At 40.5% G+C, this 27,862-nt stretch overlaps 1 protein-coding gene and 1 non-coding gene across 2 annotated transcripts; one reads left to right on the top strand and one right to left on the bottom strand.

Moving 5' to 3' along the window:
- Positions 1–104: 104 nt before the first annotated feature.
- On the bottom strand, positions 105–27,750 carry ftr86 (finTRIM family, member 86). Its single transcript, XM_067451926.1, has 10 exons — positions 27,596–27,750; positions 22,157–22,701; positions 18,312–18,407; positions 18,002–18,235; positions 12,849–13,008; positions 8,033–8,125; positions 7,834–7,956; positions 3,902–3,967; positions 3,607–3,809; positions 105–643 (listed from the first exon to the last, which is right to left on the bottom strand). The coding sequence occupies exons 2-10, from the start codon at positions 22,658–22,660 to the stop codon at positions 308–310; spliced, it is 1,815 nt and encodes a 604-aa protein (XP_067308027.1). The 5' UTR covers positions 22,661–22,701; positions 27,596–27,750; the 3' UTR covers positions 105–307.
- Positions 4,272–4,346, top strand: trnaa-agc (transfer RNA alanine (anticodon AGC)). Its single transcript has one exon. It is a non-coding gene; the product is annotated as a tRNA-Ala (tRNA).
- Positions 27,751–27,862: the final 112 nt, after the last annotated feature.

Genomic DNA, 27,862 nt, shown 5'->3' with positions numbered 1-27,862 from the left:
GATCTGAAATCCCACTGGAATACTTTTGAAAACACTGCTGGCAAAAAACAATTATAACTAGTTTAAAGCATTAAGATAACTAAAGTACAGATGATTGTGCTTAATGTTCACATGCTTTTATTCAAATTGACAAGTTACAGAAAATACACATCCCACAAAACCTTATGATGCATTAGTATTAGCGTTTTATTTTCATAGTCAAGTTGTGAAGAGAAACATGCTATAAAGGCATGTTTAACAGCTGAGATTCTTCATCTTCACTTGGGCTTTTTCAGTCATTTCCCCCCTAGCTCTCGTCGTTTTATCTCTAGTTGAGCTCGCAGATGGTGATGCTGGAGCCGACTCCAGACCAGAAGCGGAAGCTGGCGAAGAGGGGACCGTCAAAATGCGTGTGAACGCTACATATCTCTTGGGCCTGATTGTGCGAGACTCGATAGAAAGCCAGCACACCGGCCTGCTGGTCCAGATAGACCCCGATACGCCTGGCTTTGGGACCAACCAGTGCGGTTTCTTTCCCAGCATGCCACATAGAGAAGGCCTTGCCGGACCAGTAAAGGCTCCAGGACTGCGTGTTGTGGCCCAGTCTGGCACTGTCGTCGGCTGCAGAGCGCTCCATGTCTTTATGTGCCACGCCAATAGTCACCTGAGGACAGAGCAAATAAAAAAAAAACGTTACGGTTACAAACTACTTCATAAAAAAAGTAATCCAAGCACCACAATATGAAAGTAATGTAATCTGATTACTTTCAGATTCCTTCAAGGTTCGCATATATGTATGGGATGCAACAATACAGTTAGTCCACGGTTCAATACATACCTCGGTTTTTCGGTTCGGTTCGTTTTTTTGCTATTCTATCTTTGGCGACAGGAACAGAAAGAGGTTAAGGAGAAAATGTTTTTATTGCAATACTCATTCTGTATTTTACTTAAAGCTACTCTGTGTGATATTTTCCCACATATGGTATATGAAATGAATATCATCCAGTGAATATTAGTTTCTGTTCCTCTCAATTCTGACTTTGTTTTAACTCCAACGGTGGCCGATTTAGTCCAAGATTAACATGGCTTCCAGTTCGACCTCGTCAATGAGTGCCATCGAGTGTTAAAACGTGAAAGGCGAAGCTTGAATTTACGGGTATGTCCCTCTTTGGCTACTGTACTTTCAAGAGGGAGGAGCAACATGGCGACCGGCATTCGAACCCCTCACCCGTATGTATTTTCAATGGCATATTATAAACTTACGAGAATACTTTATAACGTGAAAGAAGTAAATATACATTAATGAACACATATATGTATTTTTGAAAGAACTAAGTGTTTTTAGCTAAGAATAAACTAAATAAGTTACACAGTGTAGCTTTAAAAGACTTGAAAGCACTTACTTAAACTTAAAACTACTCTAAAAAAAACCCTTGTACACATTCCCAGTGTATTGTATAATATAAAATAAATATATAAAGATTTACAGTGGCAGCTCAGAGATGTACAGTAGCATTTAAGTATGAAATTGAATAAATAAATGTAGGCTAAAATTAAAACTACATAGTCTTCAATATACAACAATGATTAAAAGCTACTGTATTAAAGTTGTTGTTTTTATTTATTTACATCATTTTAGAGGTGTACTGTCCCTTTAAGGACTGGGCTGCGCTCCTGTCACTTTAAGACCTGCTCACTTCTCATATACACGCGATTTTACTTTCACTTTAGACATACCCGACTGTGTTTATATGTTAACCTTGTGTGTATTAGCGCAGTAAGACTGTCCAGTAATCACGCGTTTGACAGACGTTTAGTGCGCGCGCTCAATGCAAAACAGTGCATACGCGAATGAAAAAGGTTTAACCAGCAAGGCTTTAAAACGCAGGTAAACACCCCCTAACTTTACTGCATATGATTGGACATTTGCTCATATCAGCGTATAGACTCACAGGCACACTCAAAAAGAGCCGAAATAAACTGAGAGAGAAATATTTCAAATGGAGAGAAATTGAAATAATTAATTAAATGCAAAACCGGAAAAAACACCGCATTTCACCAGCGCGTATTGAACCGCGAAGGCCGTACCGAACTGTTCAATATTATATTGAGTATTGTGGCATCCCTAAAATATATATCAAATCAGGTAAAAAGCAATATTTAGAAGAAATAGTGTTATGTGATCATGACTTGCACCATGGTTTCGCTGTCATATAAACCCGCAATCCACTCACACTTATGATTTTCTCTGATCGAATATGTAAATGTGTTACATAGGTTTGTGAGAGGGAGTGAGACGGGAATTTCTTGTTTCCGCAGTTTAGAATTGAATATTTCTTTTAGGAGACAATTTGTTGATCTTTACAATTTTGCAGACCTTTTACATTCACAAACAACTATAATACACATTGCATTAAAGAAAATAACCCCAAAAGCATAATAGGTCCCCTTCGGAAATACAACTTTATGCAATGTACACACATGATAAAGTAAAATAACACTTTGAGATTTTTAAAAAACTTTGTGTAAAAAGTGTATAACATTTTTCCCAATACAAACAACATCACTTATGAAGCTTGACCAGAGGTGGACAGGAACTAAGCACATTTACTTGAGTACTGTACTTAAGTCCACTGTTTGAGTATCTGTGCTTTACTGGAGTATAATTTTTTCTGTAAACTTCTGACTTTAACTTCACTACATTTGAGACAAATATCGTCCTTTTTACTCCACTACATTTCTATCAAGCTCCTCGAAGTCGTAAGTCGTTTCTGTCGCAGCTTTGAAAGTCAGTGGATGATTTTTTCTTCTTTTAAAGGTGTTTGGGTTTTTGCAGAAAGCTGGACATTAGTCATGCAGCTTCAGAGCTGGTGACGGCTTCAGTATACCTATATGCAAATGATATGCAAACTACGCTCTACTTACCCCTCCCCTCAGACCCCGCCCCTCTCCACGCCAAAACAGTGACAGAAAGTTGAAACTGAAAATCAGTGACATTGAAAAAAAACTGACATTGTAAAAAAAACTGTCACTGAAAAAGAGTGACATGAAGAAAAAATCTGAAGATTGTCATTGAAAAATACAAATAAATCCCAATTCAATAAAAGAATACGATTGTAATATTTTAATAATTTTATTTTTTCAGTGCCAATACTTGTTTCAATGCCAATACAACTGTTTTCAATGCAAATGTTTCAATGCCAATGTTTCCTTTTTCAGTTCTGCTTTTGTTTTCAATGACAATTTTAATTTGTGATGCCAAATTTTAAAGTCACCATTCTGGCTCCATAAAGAGGGGGATTGCCATGTTAATCTTCGACTAAATCGGCCACCGTAGGAGATGAAACGGAATTGGAAATTGAGAGGAACAGAAACTAATAATCACCGGACGGTCATATTTTCACTGCTAGATGGGGGAAATATCACACAGTGTAGCTTTAAGTAAAAATCAGTTTATACAACTTTCTCTTGTAACGGAATAATATTTGACCAATAGTACTTTCACTTTTACTCAAGTAATGAAGTTGTGTACTTTGTCCACCTCTGACCTTGACCGTAGGATTCTGTGTCAAAAACTTAACATTAATGTTATGGATATAAATCCAAATATTATAAGCATGTTGTTACCCTCTGTCCCGTCCACTCCAGCTCCCAGTAGTGCGGGCTCCCGGCCAGCGGCTCCACACACATGACCTGCCTCCAGTACAGGAAGCGGTCCGGATGATCCGGGTAATTCTGGTTCTCCGTGCAGAGAGACGCCTTGCGAAATCCATCAGACAAACGAATCTGACGGAAAGCAGTGTTGCGATCTAGTGTGAGCCCGATGCGGACTGAAAGAAAGTACACACCGTTAAATATTTTTTTTAAAAGGAAAGAGGGACGTATTTGTTCAAAATCACTAACATTCGACTGACAGTCTCACATTTAAGCATTTCCTCTCTGGTTTTAGGTGCTGGTTCAGACGGACAACAGGATGCAGATCCTTCCACTGTACAGACACAGTAAAGATGAAAAAACATCACATTTCACCTCTCCAAAAATTATGCGCACTGTACATAAAATATGCATATTTTAGGCAGTGATGGGAGAAACAAAGCTTTTCAAAACTTTGAATCAATTGAACCAGCAAAACGATTCAGTGAAGAGAACAGAGAACCTGCTGGTCAAAACAGTAAATGCAGCAAAAACTCAACCAAACATGCATCAAAACCTTTTTACAAATGTTTTATTGAAGGTCTCATTTATTAAATTTTATTAAATTAGGCTTTTAAATTAGGCATTTATTAAATTAGGCTTTCCTGTAGCTCAACCAGTAGAGCGTGGTGCTAGCAACGCCAAGGTCATGGGTTCGATTCCCAGGGAAAGCAAGAACTGACAATAATGTAAAAATGTGTACATTGAATGCAATGTAAGTCGCTTTGGATAAAAGCGTCTGCCAAATGCATAAATGTAAATGTATTAAATGCAATTAACAAATCATCTAACAACATTAAATATATTAAATGAACACCATTAAGTGTCTTAACAATATGTGCTATTTTATGAAATTGTAGGCTTGTTTTGTTTATAGAGAGCTTGGGTAATCAGACCAATAAGAGACTTTGAACTGCACAACGCGTCCTTTTTATAATACAAATGTGTACAAATAAATAAGATGAGGTAAAAATCATATGTAGACACAGGTTAATTTATCCCGCACATGGTGAACCATTGGCATTTTGAAATGCTGATAGATTTATGACATAACGATGCCTCGTTTACTGAAATCACGTGACTTTGGCAGACTGACACGCGCTCCGAATCACTGGCTCCAAACAAATGATTAGCAAAGGCACATCACTAATTTTAATACCATAAAGATTTTTGCATAGTAAAATGTGACCCTGGACCACAAAAAAAAATGTTTATACGGTACATTTATATTTTTTTAGATGTATAAATATATCTGAAAGCTGAATAAATAAGTTTTCCATTGATGCACGGTTTGTTAGGATAGGAGCTGAGATACGAACCTGGAATCTGAGGATGCGAAAAAAATCGAAATATTGAGAAGATCTTCTTTAAAGTTGTCCAAATGAAGTCCTTAGCAATGCATATTACTAGTAATAATACATGTTTGATATATTCACAGTAGGGGTGTCCCCGACTAAGGATTTACACATTCGAATCAGAATTTCGAATCTCTCTATGGTCGACCGATAGTCGAATCATCTGTGTGTGTGTAAACCATAGACTGGAAAAAAATAAACGGTATAAACGGGTTGGGAAGGGCAGGACACTAGTCAGCAGGAGGCTAACCGTGCGTTCAGACCACCGCCGGCGAAAGCGTCAAAATTCGCTCTTGCCGCCCTGACAACGACGCTGTAGAAAGCTCCGTGGACGCGCTGCCGCTCTGACGTAGATCGAATGTTTTTTTCTTTTTTTAAACTGTATTTAAAGAGGCCGCAAATCAAACAAGCAAGTTGATGGATAGACTAACCACAAGTAGGGTATAAATTAACTTCATGAAATCGTTTAAATGTGAAAGTAAGAATTAATTGCACACCCGCTGAACAACGAGCGTTCTAGCGCCTGTAAAATAGTGTTGCGCGACTTCTTAACAAATTACACATCACTATGAATGATCTTGTCATAAATGATCGGGAAACCCGCACAGCAATGATCAACCTCTCCTACAATTTGCTTGGGAACTAATGTGGTCGGAACCAACGTTTACAGGCCTGCGTTATCTGGATTTCTCTTAAGCGGAGCACTTCTACATTCTGACTGGTTGCCGCCGAACCGCGTCATAGCACATTACCATAAAGTTGAGCTGAATTCAACCCTGCGTCCCAATTCGCATACTATCCATCCTAAATAGTATTCGAAAATAGAATTAGTATGTCCCAAATCGTAGTATGTTGAAAAGAGTATGCCAAAGATTCCCGGATGGTTTACTATTTCCGGTCCGAATTCACAGTATGGATCGATGGGCACTCTAACGGCTGATATTGCCCACAACCCATTGCGAGTTGGACGAGGATTCGATTAGAACTACAAACGCGGATAAAAAGCGTTAATAAACTACAAACATGACGGATGTGCGAGTTCGACGGTTAAGTAGAGAAGTTTAGATAAAGGGGTTTGAGTGACCAACTATCAATATTTAACTTGACAAAAATATATTTATTCATTGTTGTCCACATTATATTTCACCTGCAGCAGCATTGTGAACTTTTGTAATGACACGTTTGGCCATTAACTTTTAAATGCATCGTTAAATTTAAACTGCAAACACATGAGGAGAGTCTCTGCAAAGACACACCCAGATCAACGAGCGGCTACATTTCTCTCAGATACGGTAGGAGATTAATCTGAATGTGGAGGATTTGAACTGTGACGAATCTGACGATGATTGACAGGGCAGATAAACGGTGACGGGATGCACGTAACTAAGCGACAGAGTCCGTTAAAGATGGCGAAGTAGTATGTCCCGAAGCTTGCATACTTTTCTGCTACACCCTCAAAAGTATATACTTTTTCTTCACAAAAAGAGTACATACTTTTAGGACGTAGTATAAGTAGGCGAATTGGGACGCAGCACAACTCTCCTCGACGCCCAAATCGTCCAAGACGCGCCGCGCCGCTCTCGCCGGAGCTCGCCGCCCGGCTCCCATTGAAAATGAATGACTTCCGGCCAGCTTGCCGCTCTCGCCGCCGGCGGTGTGAACGCACAGTAAGACTATTTTTATTTTACTTTACACACGGCACACAGCCACCACTTTTAATAAAGTGATCAAAACTAGGCTAACGTTACACTACACATTCGTAAATGAACCGTTCTCTCATAACATTTAAAAGCCGCGATCGAAACACAGAACATCACACAAATATATAAAAGAACATTTTGATATATAAACCTAAAAAAAAAGGGGGTCTCACACCGGACTGAAGCTCAGCGCCGTGTCTCAGGGATCTCACACCAGGCAGACGTGAACATTACTCGCCACGCAAGCTCAATTTTGAATCGACTTCTGACAGAAGAGCTGCACGGTGAGTGTATCTTGTAGCACAGGGTGAAATCAGTCCATTCACGATTTGAGGGAAATATACATTTAATCGCCGCGGACAGGCGTCGAATGCCGCCGTTGGTGCATATATGTGGCGCGGCGCGTCCGGTGCGAAGCTCAGTGCCCTTAAAGGGGCGATCGCTCAGCGCCGCGACACGTCTTTATAACACTAATATTGAGCACCCCCATATTGCCAAAATGGTATGATCCTCGTTTCATAACACCCGCGACGATTCGACCATGAGATCAGTGCTCGAATCCGGTCCTGCATATCGATGCATCGAATCTTCGACTATTAGGGGTCACCCCTAATTCACAGTATGCACACTGAACCTCACACATTTACAAAATATCTTCATGGAACATGATCTTTATTATCCTGATGATTTCTGGCATGAAAGAATAATGGATCATTTTGACCCATACAATGTATTGTTGGCAATTGGCACAAATGTGAAACGCAGGACTGCTTTTGTGCTCCAGGATCAAAAATATATTTGCAAAACCCCCTGTCCCCATTATGTAAATGCTTTACTTTTTGAGTTTTTGTATATCTCATTACTAGTAAAAAATAGATTTATTATTGTGCCAAGTAGTAATAACTGTGTGCTTAACAAGATCTAATAATCTTCATTTTCTGCTATGCTAAATGTATTTTATATGCATTTATTAATTTTGTGGTGAAATAGGACCTGGCCATGTTCTTGAGAGGTTCTGTGAGATTGACCCAATACTAGTAAAACATTTGTATTTTTTTGCAAGACACAAAATGAACTGATTAATGTATGAGTTGAAATGCCCTTACCAGGATTGGCAGAGAGACAGCCTTGATGCTTGTGATGTTCTTGTGTTGCCGGAGAGGAAGCTTTGACTTTGGGTTTAACATCCGGTTTTGCGGAGTCAGACTGTCCTTCTGTACTCTGAAAAGCTGAGATGAAGCCAATTTCAAAATTTACAATCTGGCAAATTGAGTTTATTGCACACTGACAGTAACGTGTGCGTACCTGTGCTTTGTGAGGGCGGCTGTGAATGGCTGGGCATGACGCCTCCGTTATGCGACTGACAGGATGCTTGTGCCGCTGCGGCCGCTTCATTGACTGTGATAGGAATTGGAAAAATAATAATTCAGACACGATATTCTGCTATAGTAAAATGCAAATAAATATACACCGGGTTCGTACAGATACTGTAAAATGAAATTCAAGGACTCTTCAAGCACTACTTTTGGGGTTTTCAAGGACTACTATCAGAGATCTCACTTATCAAACAATATCTTTATTATCTTTCAAAATCTATAAAATAAACAAATAAAACAAAATGGTACAAATGAAGCGCAGCACATGCAGTGAGTGTGGTAACTTTAACCATTGAAATATGAGACAAAGATTTGCTTTCCTTATTCAAATATTTCCCTTTTTTCATGGATATATGATTGCTCTAATGAAAGAAAGCTGTATCATACACTTGGATATTTATGAGCAATATCACGCTCATAATCATGCAAAATGGCTATATATCTACAGGGAGTGCAGAATTATTAGGCAAGTTGTATTTTTGAGGATTAATTTTATTATTGAACAACAACCATGTTCTCAATGAACACAAAAAACTCATTAATATCAAAGCTGAATATTTTTGGAAGTTTTAGTTTTTAGTTTGAGCTATTTTAGGGGGATATCTGTGTGTGCAGGTGACTATTACTGTGCATAATTATTAGGCAACTTAACAAAAAACAAATTTATACCCATTTCAATTATTTATTTTTACCAGTGAAACCAATATAACATCTCAACATTCACAAATATACATTTCTGACATTCAAAAACCAAACAAAAACATTCAGTGACCAATATAGCCACCTTTCTTTGCTAGGACACTCAAAAGCCTGCCATCCGTGGATTCTGTCAGTGTTTGGATCTGTTCACCATCAACATTGCGTGCAGCAGCAACCACAGCCTCCCAGACACTGTTCAGAGAGGTGTACTGTTTTCCCTCCTTGTAAATCGCACATTTGATGATGGACCACAGGTTCTCAATGGGGTTCAGATCAGGTGAACAAGGAGGCCATATCATTAGATTTTCTTCTTTTATACCCTTTCTTGCCAGCCACGCTGTGGAGTACTTGGACACGTGTGATGGAGCATTGTCCTGCATGAAAATCATGTTTTTCTTGAAGGATGCAGACTTCTTCCTGTCCCACTGCTTGAAGAAGGTGTCTTCCAGAAACTGGCAGTAGGACTGAGAGTTGAGCTTGACTCCATCCTCAACCCGAAAAGGCCCCACAAGCTCATCTTTGATGATACCAGCCCAAACCAGTACTCCACCTCCACCTTACTGGCGTCTGAGTCGGACTGGAGCTCTCTGCCCTTTACCAATCCAGCCACGGGCCCATCCATCTGGCCCATCAAGACTCACTCTCATTACATCAGTCCATAAAACCTTAGAAAAATCAGTCTTGAGATATTTCTTGGCCCAGTCTTGACGTTTCAGCTTGTGTGTCTTGTTCAGTGGTGGTCGACTTTCTGCCTTTCTTACCTTGGCCATGTCTCTGAGTATTGCACACCTTGTGCTTTTGGGCACTCCAGTGATGTTGCAGCTCTGAAATATGGCCAAACTGGTGGCAAGTGGCATCTTGGCAGCTGCACGCTTGACTTTTCTCAGTTCACGGGCAGTTATTTTGCGCCTTGGTTTTTCCACACGCTTCTTGCGACCCTGTTGACTATTTTGAATGAAACGCTTGATTGTTCGATGATCACGCTTCAGAAGCTTGGCTATTTTAAGACTGCTGCATCCCTCTGCAATATATCTCACTATTTTTGACTTTTCTGGGCCTGTCAAGTCCTTCTTTTGACCCATTTTGCCAAAGGAAAGGAAGTTGCCTAATAATTATGCACACCTGATATAGGGTGTTGATGTCATTAGACCACACCCCTTCTCATTACAGAGATGCACATCACCTAATATGCTTAATTGGTAGTCGGCTTTCCAGCCGATACAGCTTGGAGGAAGACAACATGCATAACGAGGATGATGATGTGGTCAAAATACTCATTGGCCTAATAATTCTGCACTCCCTGTATATCAGATGGGCTGCACCATTAATTTTACGTGAAAAGATTGTTTTATCAATAAAATGAAGCACTAATTTTACATATATTGTCTTTTAATAATTAGCAGGGCAAATTAGTGCAAGTTAAAAATAATAGTGCCGATGGGAGTGGAAAGTTCAGCCAATGATCTCCTGACGACACACACAGTAATGAACAGACACACAGCCGATCATCTCCATAATGACTAACACAATCCACCAGTTAACGATGTGCTTTTTGGAGGATGGTAAATAATGGTGCAAACATCAGTAAAATGACGAGCGCAAACCTTAGTAAATCACTTTGTGTGATTAATTTAAACACTCTCCTCTCATAAATACTGCATCTGAAAGGGAAACTCCTACAAATGTGTATAACAGCCATTAATAAATAACTGTACCCACGCCTTTTCAGCACTAATTTATCACCGCATGTCTTAAGTAAACCCTGACTGTAGTTTTTTAACGCCAGAAGAGGGTTTACGCTGACGTGGGTTGTTAGTAAATCTGGCCCTATATTGCTATGTTGCTTGACAACCATAAACTTTATCCTAGTTATTATTAAACTGTATGCATACTTTATTCTATATATATATATTCACCAAATCGTGCAGCCCTAGTTAAATAGACCCACTGTAGCTGAAAATAAAGCACTGTTTTTGTCATATTGTTTGTAATTTGCATGTTTTGCTTATTTAAAAAAAAAAGATAAAATTACAAATCTATATTGTAATTATAAATATACATGAATAAAATAGTCATATCTTACTCGTATCATGATTTAAGATTTTGGTCATCCCAACCTGTTCAGTAAACGTAAACATTTAGTATTTCATTTGGTTCTATCTGAATAGTTGTTGTTGTTTTTAATGGGGGCAAAAGAAAATATATAAAAATGTTTTATTTAAAAGTGATTGCAAACATATCGAGATGTATATCAAATATCGTAAACATTTTGACAATATCAAGATATTATTTTTTTTTTAGATATCACCCAACTTCTTGGCTTGTAACACCAGCACACACAGCTTTAGACAGGTTTTCCCCTGCGCTGGAAATAGAAATGAGATATTTCATATTTCAAGTCCTTCCTCTTCTCTAACGGTCAGATAAACCTCCAACACTTCCAGATGTTAACCAGTGGCATAGGCAGGGCTTTTTAGTCGGGCCTGGGCAAAAGTGAGCGGGCCTGTGCACTTTCACACGAGGGGGGGTGGGGGCAGGGCCGTACCCACCATTGAGGTCCCCGAGGTCCGGACCTCGGTAATTCTCCGAGGTGTACATAATAGAAGTTGCAAAATAATAGCTTATTAAGGCGGCGTGTACAAACAGGTGGTCTCGCCTCGCCTGGCGTATGTTTTCAATGGATGCGCCGCACTTTTCAATAGCGCCAACAGCTGGCAGGTTTTGTCCATTTTTACGCGTTGAGCGTCCACAGTTCAACTTTGGGTGAACATCAGTGTCCAATCACAGTGGAGGAGAGGCGGGACAAATGCCACAACCACCAACCGGCGCTTCGAACAACGACTGATGTTTGACATCACAACACCGCGAGAGCGCTTAATAATCAGGGATGCAAACTAATAACGTTTTCTTGACCTGGTTTTCTTGGAAGCCTTCAGTAAATTTACATTTACAACTGTTTTTACCGATACAGACGAAAATGAAAAGACTGCTTCAAACAAAGCTCAGCATTGAAAAGAGAAAAGATACAGGGCAAGAGAAGGAGACTGGGGGAAAAAGAAAGAGAGAAGATGATGACGATGAGACAGAAAGAGCTGGTAGCCCACTGTGCTCAGAATAGAAAAAGCATTAGCCTACAGTATATTCCTAATTGCTACACATAATGTGATTCTTGTCTGTGAAATCCAGTCTCATAATCTAATATTGAGATTAGGAGCATCACATTTTGATTTCACTCATTGGTTATATTTTCACATTGATTTCTATCTTTGACATGATCGTACTCATTCAACATTAAATATATCAAGGTTATATGTTCAAATAATGTTCTTTACATAATTTAAATCACTTTAGCTAAGTTTTCAAAGACGGAGTCACACATATGTCGTCTTTGGCTCAATTTAACAACAAAACTAAATTTTCTAATTTGGAGTCTAATTTTTTTGCAACATTTAACCAGATTCTCATTTATAAAAATCTCTTGTCTTCTTAAAATAATTTATACTGCACACTGACATGGTTTTAAAGCTACAGCTGATTCTTTGATTTTCTTATGTCTTAAAATGCATATGTAAAGGAGGGAAATGTTTTTTTTTTTCAAACCCTCCAAAATTCATATTTAGACCTCGGTATTTAGAAAATCCTGGGTACGGCCCTGGCTGGGGGGGTAGCTACAAAATAGTATCTGTCCACATACAAAACATGAACAGTGATTACAACAAACGTTATGCCTGGCTCACACTACAGGAGTTTTAAAATCCTCTCTGATTGTAAAATCTGGTTGCAGCACACACTTCAGGAGAATCTTTGCAGATTTTTTTATTAATTTCTCAAAAAATGTACGGGTTATGAAGGGCCATGCATTACAGGGGTTTACCATGGTTATGTGAATTATTTTTTCAGATTATTAATGTCTAAACCACTGATCTATACAAATCAGTGGTCTAAACAGACATTATTTAAAAAATGGGTAATGCTGACGGCTTGGCAGGAATATTTTTTCACTAGAAAATTGTAGCCCAGTCAAAACATGCTGTTCCACAACTCACCGACTCTGAAGATACTGGCCAGGCTGGCTTTGGTAAGATTTCCTGCCGCCTCTTTGAAAGCGTCCAGAGACGATCTGACCCCTGATATCACCGTCTCTGGAGTCCGGATGTCCATTGCTACATCTCCAGCCACATCTGCACAATCCACAGCCATGAACGTCTGCAGAAGATATAAGGAATTACAGGAATAACTTCATACTTTTGACCTTTCCATATCCTCCTAGGACCCAGTAATAGACTTTTGTCCACTCTAGTGGACATTATATTTTAGTGAGTTTCTGTGACATCACACACACATTCAGGGCTTTGCACAGATACCAAATGTTTGGAGGTTTCCCCAGGACAACAACAACTTCTTGGTCTTTAAAAATGGCTGACATTAATGTTTAGCACTCTTATGGAAATATGATAATATTTTGTAATTATAATTTAAATCTGATTAATTTTCTAATTGTTTGTTATAAATCAACATCTCAGGAAAATGCTATGGGGTTTCTAATCAAAATATGCCTTTTTGTTACAAAACAGGGCATTGATTTCATAAATGTCCACTGTAGAGGACACCAGGACATAAATCATGTCACAAACAGTAAATAGGGAAATAAATTACAATATTCCTATGAAATATTACATATTATTATGAAAATGTTGCCAATTATTACTCCCCTTATTACACTTCCTTTTTTTTCATTACATGTTGCACCAAGAACACAATAATATGCAAATTAGACGCAATACATTGTATGTTTGTACATTGTATTGAATGGGAAAATCCAAGTATGGCCATTTTACCCACATATTGCATAAAGTAAGATGGTATGTCAAAGCATTCAGTTATATCTTTTATAACATAGCTCAGAATCATCTTTAAAAAAAGTTTGTTTTAAAAAAATCCTGAAACTTAAAAATGTATTCGTGAATTAAAAATAAATCCCATTGTTTTTGCCTATACATGCAATTTCATTTCATACATTTTTTTAACAACTGAGTCCTGGTGTCAACTACAGAGGACATATCATAACATATGAATAGAATATAATTTTACAAAAAAATAATGTGTCCATTTGTTTCTTATGCTCTAAACAATCTAATGACATAAAAAAATACAAAATTCGAAAAACTTTTTTTTCTGGGTCCCAGGAGGGTATTATTGATTATGTCTCCTTTTTCTCCTTTAAACAAATGCACATACCCAAGGTGACATTACCCCAATTATTCATGAAAAATATTAAATCATTCCAATATGTAACACTGTCAAGTGAAAACGAGATTTACTACAGGATTTGCAGAAGGTTAAGAGTCACCTCAGATATTATGCCATGCTATGAAGAACCTGGTAAAGTGAGAACAGATCAACATCGTTACCCAGAGATATTCAAGACATCCTTTGACCTGTACACATTTAAAATACTGTCTCACACAAGCCTGATATCAGTACAAATTAAATAACCAGTAAACAATTCAAGTGTCTTTCCTCTATTTCAATAATAAAAGTGTAGGCTAGATCTTTAAAATGCATCCAAATTACAGTGAGACGAACACGTACGGTGCTCCGCAGTGGTCAAAAAGGATATAAACAGTGAATTTTTAGGTGATATATTTTTGAAAACTCAGAGATGTGGATTCAGAAAGCAATTAAACTACCACATGACCTTGGTGTTTGTCAAACGGTAGGTAATTCAGCAGGGTTTTTTACGCAGGTGGTGGACAGAAATAAAGATCACAGATTAACAATTACCGTCCGAATAGGGCTAATGTCGGTAAAGATTAGGCGACTTTTTACCCTCTGCAAACTACCGCAGGTAATGCTAATCCAGTCCAAACAGACCCACTGTAAATATGTACATAAACACTCATTTTCTGTTTAAATGTAGATTTCAACCTTTTTGGTGGTTGAAGAAACATTAATTTGTGTCTGTGGCAAACCTCAAGAGTTTTCTTCTTATCAGTCAGATTTAAAAAAAAGGTTGAAAGAAAGCACTTGCCAGAGGCACAAAACTTCTTTTAGCTTTAGGTAAGTGCCTATTACCAATTACCAAAATTGTTTGACCGGACCTAACTGTTATATGTTATATACAGGTTATATAATAATGTGTTCGATTTATATAGCGCTTTTCAAGGCACTCAAGGGCCCTTTACATAGAAGGGGGGAATCTCCTCAACCACCAATGTGCAGCACCACCTGGATGATGCGACGGCAGCCATATTGCGCCAGAACGCTCACCACACACCAGCTGATTGGTGGAGAGGAGACCGAGTGATGAAGCCAATCAGGATATGGGGATTATTAGGAGGCCATGATGGACAGGGGCCAATGGGATTTTTAACGACCACAGAGAGTCGGGACCTCGTTTTAACGTCTCATCCGAAAGACGGTGCTCTTTGTCAGTATAGTGTCCCCATCACTATACTGGGGTGTTAGGACCCACACAGACCCCAGGGTGAGCGCCCCCTGCTGGCCTCACTAACACCTCTACCAGCAGCTCCTGGTTTTCCCAGTTGGTCTCCCATCCAGGTACTGACCAGGCTCAGCCCTGATGTGTATGTGTTTGTACACGTAATATCAGGAAGCAACTTAATATACACATGACGACAGGGAGTACATAGAGTTACTCCTCCCACTTCTGCTAGCTTTACTGCGATTTCTTATCCCGTGCGAACTGGCCATTAATATTACAGACGTCCTGTGGTAAAATTACATTACTCCATCTACCCTTGTAAAACTAACCCCTTCCGAATAGGGCTTTACTTGTATGTTTTAAACAATGAGGTGTCTAAAATTTCCTCTGTGGACCCAAGAAGTGACCAAGGAACTTTTTATATTGAATAATGGTCACTACACTGTAGGAAAAAATAGTTTTGGAAGAGTTTCAGATATTTCAGTATCAATATGTATGGAAAAAATTCAATACCTCATAGCGCTTAGTTTATTATTTCAGATATCTTTTTAAAAGACTACTATTTAAAAATGTATTATATATAAAGTTCAATCCACCAAAGTGTTCAAATATTTGGTGTTGGTAAGATCAAGCAGCAACTGTTTTCAACATTGATAATAATCAGAAATCAAATCATTATATTATAATGATTTCTGAAGACTGGAGTAACGATGCTGAAAATTCGCTTTGATCACAGAAATGAATGACACTTTACAATATCGATTTACATGGAAAACAGCTATTTTAAATTGTAATAATTTTAGACAATATTATAATTTTGACAATTTTTTTAATCAAATAAATACAGCCCTGTGAGCAGAAGGGACTCGTACTGAACCTAAACTTTTAAACAGAAGTGTATACATACATATTTTTTGCTTCATACCCCTTTTCCACCAAGGCAGTGCTGGTGCTAAATCGGAGCCAGAGCCTAGTTTCAAATCGGTTCTTTGTGTTTCCACAGCCAAAGCACCAGCTCCGAGCCAGGAAAAGTGGTTCTTAAGTAACACCAAAACATTGCTGGGCTAGAAGTAAGAACCGCTTGCGTCACCGGCTGGGGGCGGCGTTACCGTGATCAACAAGATGAACACAAACCTGTGACCGCCATTTTTTCAATAGCAGCTAATCAAGCTAACAGCTGCTGGATTGTAATCTCCGTCTATAAAAATCATGGAAAGCTGCACAAATGCGTTGGATTTGCGGCATTTTAATGCTGATGTAGGATCATAAAGCCATGAGCCACTGAGGGAAGGCTTGTTCGAGATGCATCGGCGCGCGCTGTGCAGACTGATTGCGTATGACATCAAAGTAGAGCGAGCGCCAACGACCCCTTATGCTTTTGAATCGCTCGCGCAGTATTTGGATATCATATGTGGGTTGGTCTGCGCAGCGTCAATGCATTAGATAGAACATGCCTGGAAATTGTGTGTGTGTGTGTGTGTTTCCCGCTGCCTCGCTAGCAGTAGAGTCCTGCAACGGGTCGGGTACCCGCGGGCATAAAAGTGGCTAAAACAGGTGGATTAATTTGTGACATAAATTATAAAATACACGGGCGGGGTGCGGGCGGATAATTAATTCCGTGCGAGCGGTAAATGGACTGCATTTATATAGCGCTTTTATCCAAAGCGCTTTACATTTTGCCTCACATTCACCCATTCACACACCGACGGCGATGTCAGCCATGTAAGGCGCCATCCAGCTTGTCGGGAGCAGCTGGGGTTAGGTGTCTTGCTCATGGACACTTCGACACTTGGTCAGGTGGAACCGGGGATTGAACCACCAACCTTCTGGTTTGCAGACAACCTACATGAACCACTGAGCCACTGCCGCCACACCGGTCTCAAATCCTCTCACGAGGGAGCTCGGCGGCATATAAGGACGAGAGATCACCAGACCTGGATTTTACGTTGAGTTGTGTTTGTTTTATTATGTGTGTGCGTGGCAGATGTCCGTGAGGGGGCGCGTTACTTTCGCTTTGTTTGGTTAAGTCTTTTAAATGTTCGCCGGTTCTCGAAAAACGATCAAAACGATCCGGTCGTCCTTCTTCCCCCCCAAACATACTGTATTACAATTTCTATGTCCAATTTACCATTACACATACACGCAACAACTATTTGCCATTTGATCCACCACGTCACCACCACTGTGACTTTTGTTGATGCCACTCGTAGCCCAGATGGAGCGAGCGTTGCAGGATAAGCAATGGATGAAGTAAAAGTAAAGTTGGTGAGTGAAGTATATAAAATTGTTGACAACGAGTCTATAAAGGCACTTTAGCCTGTTTCTTTAGCCCATTCATGATGCTGTTGATGTTGAGAGAAGTGCAATATTAAAAAAAATAAAGCATTTTAATTGGAATGATTTTAGCGTGTGTGATTTATTGCGGGCAGGGATCGGGTAACGGGCAAATATTAACGGGTCAGGGATGGACCCGTGCAGGACTCTGGTATGACGTAAGACCTGGCTCTGTTGTGGCTCTTAGCATGTGGAAAAGAAAACGGTTCTTAGAAGGCTCTCAAGTCGAACCAACTTAGAACTGACACTTGCACTGGCTCCGAACTAGCACCCCGTTCATTCTGGTGGAAAAGGGGTATCAGAGGAAGCAATTTTAAACAACACAAAAACAGAGCAATGTTTTCATACACTAACATCTGTTTGCATAGACCGCTGCTCTATTAATATCTGCCATGAATAAAAGTGAACTCTCGCACTTACATTCAAGAATGCAATGGGATCCTGAATGCTGTCTAGTCTCTTGAGTTCTTCTTGTTTCTTGTGTAGATATACGATCTCCTGCTGTAGCTGGTAGGTTTGGGCCTGGATGTGGACAGAGGTTGAACTCTCATGTGCCTGAAGCAGCTCGAGGACCTGAGAGCGGCTGAGCTCAACGCTCCTCAACACATCCATAAAGACGGCCTGACTGTCCGTGATCAGCTTCTGCATTGAGCTCTGCAAGTCAGAAACTCAGGTCTTAAAAGTCCATTACATTATTAACACAAAGTTGGTTATTCAGAAATATTTTTACCTTGTGTGCTTGAGAAGCTTGGGGAAGGCTCTGAATAACCCTCTCTCTGTCTGCAATGCTCCCTTGTATCCGGGCATTCAATTCTATCAGCTCTTGCTGTATAATCACCAACATATATAATGTCAAAATGCCAAGACACACACAATAAAAACACAAAATACCCATTGTCCAGTCTTATTATAAAAGTCAAGCAGCAGTAAATGATTTTAAAATTGAAGTTTCAGGAAAACTTGAAGCATTTCCACCTGGTTGTAACAACAAGTCATGTGCAACTTTTATTAAAACAAGCAATATTGCTACTGCACACTAGTGGATGTATATAAGAAAAGAGGGAAAGTTTAGGAAAATTTCCCAAAAAACAAAAACAAAAAAAGAGACAAGTGTATGCTAAGAGTTATAGAAATCACACTCATCAACTGACATTTCAAGATGCGTGAAAGTGACAGTATTTGATAGTTTGCGAGGCTACTAAATATCAGAGGTGGACAATAAGTAAATTTACTTGAGTACTGTACTGAAGTACACTTTTGGGTATCTGTGCTTTACTTGAGTATTATTTGAGTACTTGAAGCTTATGACTTCACTACATTTGAAAGATACATATCATACTTTTTACTCCACTACATTTCTATCAAGGTCAAAAGTAATTTTTGTAGCAGTTTTGAAAGTCAGTGGATGATTTTTTTTACATTTATTTTGGTAGACAGCCAATCAGATATCTCTTTTGTAGGGTCATAATATAGGGTATAGGGTCACAATAATTTCCGTCTACAATTTTTTTTATAATATGACTTTCTTCTTTCTGATGAACAGAGGGGGGTGAAACACTCAGTTTCTACTAAAGAATGACGAGCGCGAACAAAGCAGTGACGTCCTCAAGCATGGAGAAGCCCATGGCTATCGATCTCAGCTAATAGATATATGATCCAGAATTATTCGGAGGCCGAAATAAATTGAACAGGAGAAACAGCAGCAGCAGGACGTCCGTCTCTGTGGTATGGACCTGTGGTATGGACTGTATTTAGTGGCCTGTCAACATTTGTGTGTCTTTACTCGCAGTTTATGAGGACATGATTCGGTTTATGGACTTCTGTATGCGACTAGACCTTAGCAGTAGCAAGCAAAACGGTTTTGCACGTCAGACTAGTGTAACGTTATACAGAGAACAACAATGGAGTCCGTTAGCACATTTGAATGACGAAGCACGCGATCGTGTCGTTTACTGATGTTTACTCACGCGGCGATAGCCGACAGCACAGACATTTGAAGCAGTTTAACTCACCGGCTGCTCCCAAAGCAGGACCGAACCTTTATCGCTGGGACCGCTCCATCAAAAACACACTTCTTTGGTATGATTTGGTGAAGTCCTGACAGCAGTGAACGGTGGAGATCCACTTTGCGATGCGACTGAAGCGATGCTGTGAAGCTTCCCGTCATTTCTGCATTTAAATCGGTTCAAATGCAGCGCTGCCTTCCCGGAATGCTGTGCTGAAGCGTTGAAGTCGCTCGACGTCACCCATAGGAATAAACTGGAGCGCGGCGCGCGACTATAACGACGACTGGATCTGCAGCTGAGCGAGTGTTTACGGGCGTGCATTTCCTCTCTCGCTCTAGTCGCGCGCGCACCCTACCGGGAGAAGAGCCCGTACGGCCCATACAAGGACCTTCCGCTCTATTAACGTCAAGTCGACCCATACTCGAAAAAAACTCTCCGAAACTTGTGAGAAACCGGAAGGAGTATTTTTGACACAGAAATACTCCATCAAACGGCCAACATTAGTTTTTGAAACTTTGTCTATGTTTAGGATGGGAATCCAAGTCTTTAACAGTGTAAAAAGCTCAGTATGCATGAAACAGCATTTCACCCCCCCTTTAATAAATACTCTGATGATTCCAAGCGTATCCATGGGAGTTTTGTAGGAAAAACATTCATATTTCAAACATCCTATGTGTATATGATTTTCTTCTTTCTGATGAACATCCATTGACTTTAAAGCTCAAAAAAGTTAATACAGCCGTGATAAACGTATAAATAAAGGCCTTCGAAGCGTGAAGCATTTGTGTAAGAAAATATCTTCATATTTAAAACTATATAAAATAAAATATCTAGCTTCCGGTGGGACGGTCTTCTGTACTAAACTTACGAAGAAAGCATAACTGGCGTGATCAACGTATCAATAGGACGTTGTGTAAGCGTTTTGAACTGTGAGAGGCGCTTCACTTTCTGCATAAGTTGAATACAGAAGGCGGACTGGCGGAAGCAAGATATTTTTACTTTAGAAAGTTTTAAATGTGAAATTTTTTCTAAGAAAACCCCCATTGATTCGCTTGGAACGGTCAGAATATTTAACTATATATAACTCTGATTGTGTTCATCAGAAAGAAGAAAGTCATATACACATATGATGGATTAATGGGGAGTAAATCATGGGGTCATTTTCATTTGAAAGTGAACTCATGCTTAAAGTCATGTGGCCGTTTGAATAAACTGCTTGGACTAGTCTTACATTTAGTCATTAGTTTGTTAGTCATTTCTTTTTTTAACCTTTTCAAGTCAGAAACGTAGACTGATCCAAATTGAAAAGTCAGTCTGATTAGCTCTTGGCTAACTGCTAGCTGGTCAAACTAGTTCTTAAGACAAGTGGCTGTATTTATGTGACTGGCCAGCCTGTCTAATGAGAATCAACCCCTGTTTTTAAAGTTTGGGTTTTGTTTTTGACAGGTTTTGTAAGATACACTCAAATGTCAGACTGATCTCATGAAATGGCGTATGTATGACACGCCAATTCGTATGCCATTTTGGCGTGCTATCAAGATGCATAATCGCTTTTTAGCGTGTTTATCGACGCCATTTCATTCTATCTCCCTACAGTGCCCCTACCCCTAAACCTACCCATCACACACACACACACGTCGTGTTTCATGTTTTACGGGGACTTTCCATAGGCGTAATGGATTTCATACTGTACAAACTGTACATCCTATCCCCCTACACTGGCCCTGCCCCTAAACCTACACACACACACACACACACACACACCCTAAACGTACCCATCACAGGAAACATTCTGCATTTTTACTTTCTAAAAAAAACTCCTTCTTTGTGATTTATAAGATGTTTTCCTCATGGGGACCTAAAAATGTCCTAACAAGGACAAGGATTTCGGATATTGTCATCTTTGTGGGGACATTTTGTCCCCATAACGTAGGGATTACCAGGCCACACACACACACACACACACACAGCCCCTAAACCTACCCATCAAAAGAAACATTCTGCATTTTTACATTTTCAAAAAAAACATAATTTAGTATGTTTATAAATCCATTTACCTTGTGGACACACGCGTCATTCTAAACTTGTCGTGACGTGTATATCATTTGAATGAGAAATATGAACGAGTGTGTGTGTTCTGTTCACAAAGGAGCGCGATCATCATTTCAACGACTAAAACATTAAGATCAACTCTGCTCTTCACATGGAGATATCGTCTGACTTCAGAAGACTTGGAATGCAACATGAGTTAATAATTTTATACTGTTTTTTGGTCCGTTTTTGTACACGTGATTGTACATTTATTTGCCTGTTATGTGTTTTATTTTGTTGAGAGTGGGTAGGTTAGGGTAGGAGTGCAGTGGAGTTAGTTGCTCCAAAATATAAAATTAGGCTATAAATATTCATTCTGTGAGGTCAGGTTGGCGGAATCACACAGCGTAGACATACACGCGGATAGCTCAAAATGCGTATAGATATCACACCACTTGGCTTTAGAAAGTGGCGTGTATGTTTACGCAAAGTCATGATGTCATGTTGCAAATGTATTAAAAAGCTCACAGTCACACACCTGAATCTTGTGTTGTTCTTCATCTGGACGGACCACCTGATGACCTTTGTGTCCCATAAGGCTGCATTCATCACAAATGCACTGTTTATCATCGCAGCAGTACAGCTCCAGTACCTGCTGATGTAGAGGGCAGAGATGCGGTGAGCTCGAGGGCAGAGCGGGATACAGGCCGGCCTGGGACGCAGGGGCTACTGGAGATCCTAATGCTTCAGTTGAGGGGGGCACTTCTGGATACGAAGGGGAATCTGGCACATCCTGCTCACTCAGTCTCAGTTTCTCCATCGCTTCCATAAGCACGTTGCTTCTGGCCAGAACGGGCCTTGGTTTGAAGCGCTGTCTGCATTGAGGACATTCACAGGAGCCCTTAGTCGCCGGCTGGTCCCAGTGCTTCTGGATGCAGAGGAGGCAGTATGTGTGCCCACAGGGAAGAGTCGCAGGGTCTTTCAGTATTTCCAAGCATATAGGGCAAGCAAACGTATCTGGAGCCCATGCAGTTGTAGCCATGACACTGGAGATACTGTAGCTAGATGGACAATCCAAGGTTTCTGCAAAAGTACAGACGATGAGTTTGCTAAGTACATTTCCTTTTAAACCTCAACGGGTGTGGTTGAAACCAGTAATACACGTTCTTTGGATGTTTCTAGCTAAGCACCACACACATTTTCCATCGCCAAAATGACATAGTGGGAAAAAAATGAAAGGAAGGCTGACAAACCTGTCTATCTAGTCAGGGACTAAGGGTTTGAAATGTACAGCTAGCAAAAGGATGTTGTAATAAATGTGTGTGAAGTCATGAAAAAGTTATGATAATGCGTCACAATAGGGGCTTTCGCACCCGGTCACTCTAAGAATTTGGTTATAGAAACTAATCACCAAAGTTCCCCTAGGAACATTTTCTTGGTTGTATTCGCACCTCCGGTAGGAACCGTGAAGGGAAGTAAACCGAGAGCTTGTTGTTGTGGCTGATATTGACGGCTCTGAAAACGGCAGCACACATCTCTCACATTCTCCGTCTTTATTAGTTTATGATCTCTTTAGCAAATGTCTAATACATCAATCAATCAATCAATCAACTTTATTTATATAGCGCTTTAACAATCACGATTGTGTCAAAGCAGCTTCAGTGTCAAACAGGATAATATTGTGACAAAATTAGATTTGGCTGTACAGTCGTACTGGAGAAAACAGTGATGTTATCAGCTTAATTTAATTTATCTTATAGCGACATTATTAGATAAACCTGTTACACAAAGAAGTAGACAGTTTATGAAAAAGTATTAGCGTTTGCCGTGTGGTTGAGATGTAAATGAGAAGCTCATGAACGAGTGAAGGAGACACGCTCAGATGTAGATGAGAAGCTCATGAACGAGTGAAGGAGACGCGCTCAGATGTAAATGAGAAGCTCATGAACGAGTGAAGGAGACGTGCTCAGATGTAGATGAGAAGCACATGAACGAGTGAAGGAGACGCGCTCAGATGTAAATGAGAAGCTCATGAACGAGTGAAGGAGACGTGCTCAGATGTAGATGAGAAGCAGATGAACGAGTGAAGGAGACGCGCTCAGATGTAGATGAGAAGCACATGAACGAGTGAAGGAGACGCGCTCAGATGTAAATGAGAAGCTCATGAACGAGTGAAGGAGACGCGCTCAGATGTAGATGAGAAGCTCATGAACGAGTGAAGGAGAAACGCTCAGATGTAGATGAGAAGCACATGAACGAGTGTAGGAGACGCGCTCAGATGTAAATGAGAAGCTCATGAACGAGTGAAGGAGACACGCTCAGATGTAAATGAGAAGCTCATGAACGAGTGAAGGAGACGCGCTCAGATGTAGATGAGAAGCTCATGAACGAGTGAAGGAGACGCGCTCAGATGTAGATGAGAAGCTCATGAACGAGTGAAGGAGACGCGCTCAGATGTAGATGAGAAGCACATGAACGAGTGAAGGACACTCGCTCAGATGTAGATGAGAAGCACATGAACGAGACGCGCTCAGATGTAAATGAGAAGCTCATGAACGAGTGAAGGAGACACGCTCAGATGTAGATGAGAAGCTCATGAACGAGTGAAGGAGACGCGCTCAGATGTAGATGAGAAGCACATGAACGAGTGTAGGAGACGAGCTCAGATGTAAATGAGAAGCACATGAACGAGTGAAGGAGACGCGCTCAGATGTAAATGAGAAGCTCATGAACGAGTGAAGGAGACGCGCTCAGATGTAGATGAGAAGCACATGAACGAGTGTAGGAGACACGCTCAGATGTAGATGAGAAGCTCATGAACGAGTGTAGGAGACGCGCTCAGATGTAGATGAGAAGCTCATGAACGAGTGAAGGAGACGCGCTCAGATGTAGATGAGAAGCACATGAACGAGTGAAGGACACTCGCTCAGATGTAGATGAGAAGCACATGAACGAGTGAAGGAGACGCGCTCAGATGTAAATGAGAAGCTCATGAACGAGTGAAGGAGACACGCTCAGATGTAGATGAGAAGCTCATGAACGAGTGAAGGAGACGCGCTCAGATGTAGATGAGAAGCTCATGAACGAGTGTAGGAGACGCGCTCAGATGTAGATGAGAAGCTCATGAACGAGTGAAGGAGACGCGCTCAGATGTAGATGAGAAGCACATGAACGAGTGAAGGACACTCGCTCAGATGTAGATGAGAAGCACATGAACGAGTGAAGGAGACGCGCTCAGATGTAAATGAGAAGCTCATGAACGAGTGAAGGAGACACGCTCAGATGTAGATGAGAAGCTCATGAACGAGTGAAGGAGACGCGCTCAGATGTAGATGAGAAGCACATGAACGAGTGAAGGAGACACGCTCAGATGTAGATGAGAAGCACATGAACGAGCGAAGGAGACACGCTCAGATGTAGATGAGAAGCACATGAACGAGTGAAGGAGACGAGCTCAGATGTAGATGAGAAGCACATGAACGAGCGAAGGAGACACGCTCAGATGTAGATGAGAAGCACATGAACGAGTGAAGGAGACGAGCTCAGATGTAGATGAGAAGCACATGAACGAGTGAAGGAGACACGCTCAGATGTAGATGAGAAGCACATGAACGAGTGTAGGAGACACGCTCAGATATAGATGAGAAGCTCATGAACGAGTGTAGGAGACACGCTCAGATGTAGATGAGAAGCACATGAACGAGTGAAGGAGACGCACTCAGATGTAGATGAGAAGCTCATGAACGAGTGAAGGAGACGCGCTCAGATGTAGATGAGAAGCACATGAACGAGTGAAGGAGACGTGCTCAGATGTAGATGAGAAGCACATGAACGAGTGAAGGAGACACGCTGAGATGTAGATGAGAAGCACATGAACGAGTGAAGGAGACGCGCTCAGATGTAGATGAGAAGCTCATGAACGAGTGAAGGAGACGCGCTCAGATGTAGATGAGAAGCTCATGAACGAGTGAAGGAGACGCGCTCAGATGTAGATGAGAAGCTCATGAACGAGTGAAGGAGACGCGCTCAGATGTAGATGAGAAGCACATGAACGAGTGAAGGAGACACGCTCAGATGTAGATGAGAAGCTCATGAACGAGTGAAGGAGACGCGCTCAGATGTAGATGAGAAGCACATGAACGAGTGAAGGAGACGAGCTCAGATGTAGATGAGAAGCATATGAACGAGTGAAGGAGACGCGCTCAGATGTAGATGAGAAGCACATGAACGAGCGAAGGAGACGCGCTCAGATGTAGATGAGAAGCTCATGAACGAGTGTAGGAGACGCGCTCAGATGTAGATGAGAAGCTCATGAACGAGTGAAGGAGACGCGCTCAGATGTAGATGAGAAGCACATGAACGAGTGAAGGAGACGCGCTCAGATGTAGATGACAAGCACATGAACGAGTGAAGGAGACGCGCTCAGATGTAAATGAGAAGCACATGAACGAGTGAAGGAGACGTGCTCAGATGTAGATGAGAAGCTCATGAACGAGTGAAGGAGACGCGCTCAGATGTAGATGAGAAGCACATGAACGAGTGAAGGAGACGCGCTCAGATGTAGATGAGAAGCACATGAACGAGTGAAGGACACGTGCTCAGATGTAGATGAGAAGCTCATGAACGAGTGAAGGACACTCGCTCAGATGTAGATGAGAAGCTCATGAACGAGTGAAGGAGACACGCTCAGATGTAGATGAGAAGCTCATGAACGAGTGAAGGAGACACGCTCAGATGTAGATGAGAAGCTCATGAACGAGTGAAGGAGACGCGCTCAGATGTAGATGAGAAGCACATGAACGAGTGAAGGACACGTGCTCAGATGTAGATGAGAAGCTCATGAACGAGTGAAGGAGACGTGCTCAGATGTAGATGAGAAGCTCATGAACGAGTGAAGGAGACGCGCTCAGATGTAAATGAGAAGCACATGAACGAGTGAAGGAGACGCGCTCAGATGTAGGTGAGAAGCTCATGAACGAGTGAAGGAGACGCGCTCAGATGTAAATGAGAAGCTCATGAACGAGTGAAGGAGACGCGCTCAGATGTAGATGAGAAGCTCATGAACGAGTGAAGGAGACGCGCTCAGATGTAAATGAGAAGCTCATGAACGAGTGAAGGAGACACGCTCAGATGTAAATGAGAAGCTCATGAACGAGTGAAGGAGACACGCATATTCTGGACAAAAGTCCCCGGGTCATTTCAATACTTAAAACAACAACAACAACAACAACAAGAACAACAACAAATAGTAAGACGTTTTAAAAAGACACCCAACACTTATTTGAAAAAAATAATAATAATAATTATATATATATATATATATATATATATATATATATATATATATATATATATATATATATATATTTTTTTTTTTTTTTTTTTTTTTATTGGTGTAAGATTTATGAATGGTGACGAGTCTTTGACCCGTTTGCAAAAGAGGCTGGATGGCCCAAACTTATAATAAATTCATTTGGTCTAAACAGGTCTTAAATTTAACTTACTGAAACCAGAAGAATCACTGACTGGCATGTATAGTTAAGCCCTCGCTAAAACGTATAAGAATAGAGATGATAAACGTCTAACATTGGCATGAAGTGAATTTTATAAAATTAGCAAATGGCTATTGTAAATATTATAGCTGTGATATCAAGTTCTATGCAGTCTTTTTCATGACCAAATTAAAGAATATAACAACAACAGTAGCCCATTGCAATTTGCCCCTCATATTTGAAGATGGGCCTGATTTCACAAAACTTATTTTCGTAAGTCATATTTAAATCATATTTACAGTCCATGCACATTTTCAAATTTCGCTAGCACACTGAACAGATAGACAATATTGACCCCAATAGCATACTGTTCAGTTTTGACCATCTGTGATAGTTCTGCTATGTTTCCACTTGTAGTGTAGCTGTTAGCCTAACTATTACACTATCAACAGTTGAACTGATGTACAACCCCTGAATGTACTTACTTAGCAGTCACGAGGCAGAATTCAGTTGTGTCTGAGTGTGAATTCAGGATATGCAGCGATCAAAACAACGCATTTCTGAAGGCACTGGGGTGTTTGATTAGGGCATTGAATCGTTCTGTGAAATCGGTTCTTTTTGATGAGTCGATCGAACCGAATGAAGATTCGAGAATCAACGCAGAGACTCCTTGAAATGAGACAAAAGTCAAAGACACTGCTAAAAGAGACCAACCATAAATTATTAAAAATAAAAACATAAAATGTGTATGA

Source organism: Pseudorasbora parva, chromosome 8, assembly GCF_024679245.1.
Source record: "Pseudorasbora parva isolate DD20220531a chromosome 8, ASM2467924v1, whole genome shotgun sequence".
Lineage (NCBI taxonomy): Eukaryota > Metazoa > Chordata > Actinopteri > Cypriniformes > Gobionidae > Pseudorasbora > Pseudorasbora parva.
Note: the sequence above shows the minus strand (reverse complement) of the source record. Positions and strands in the feature narration are given on the sequence as shown.

Bases quoted from the DNA above. Each gene is read 5' to 3' on its own strand.
- ftr86 (XM_067451926.1), bottom strand. From the start codon at position 22,660: ATGGCTACAACTGCATGGGCTCCAGATACGTTTGCTTGCCCTATATGC. The intron at 7,957-8,032 runs GTACGCACACGT...GCTTCATCTCAG, and splicing joins GCCGCCCTCACAAAGCACAG to CTTTTCAGAGTACAGAAGGA. The intron at 3,810-3,901 runs GTGAGACTGTCA...ACTTTCTTTCAG, and splicing joins CAGAGAGGAAATGCTTAAAT to TCCGCATCGGGCTCACACTA.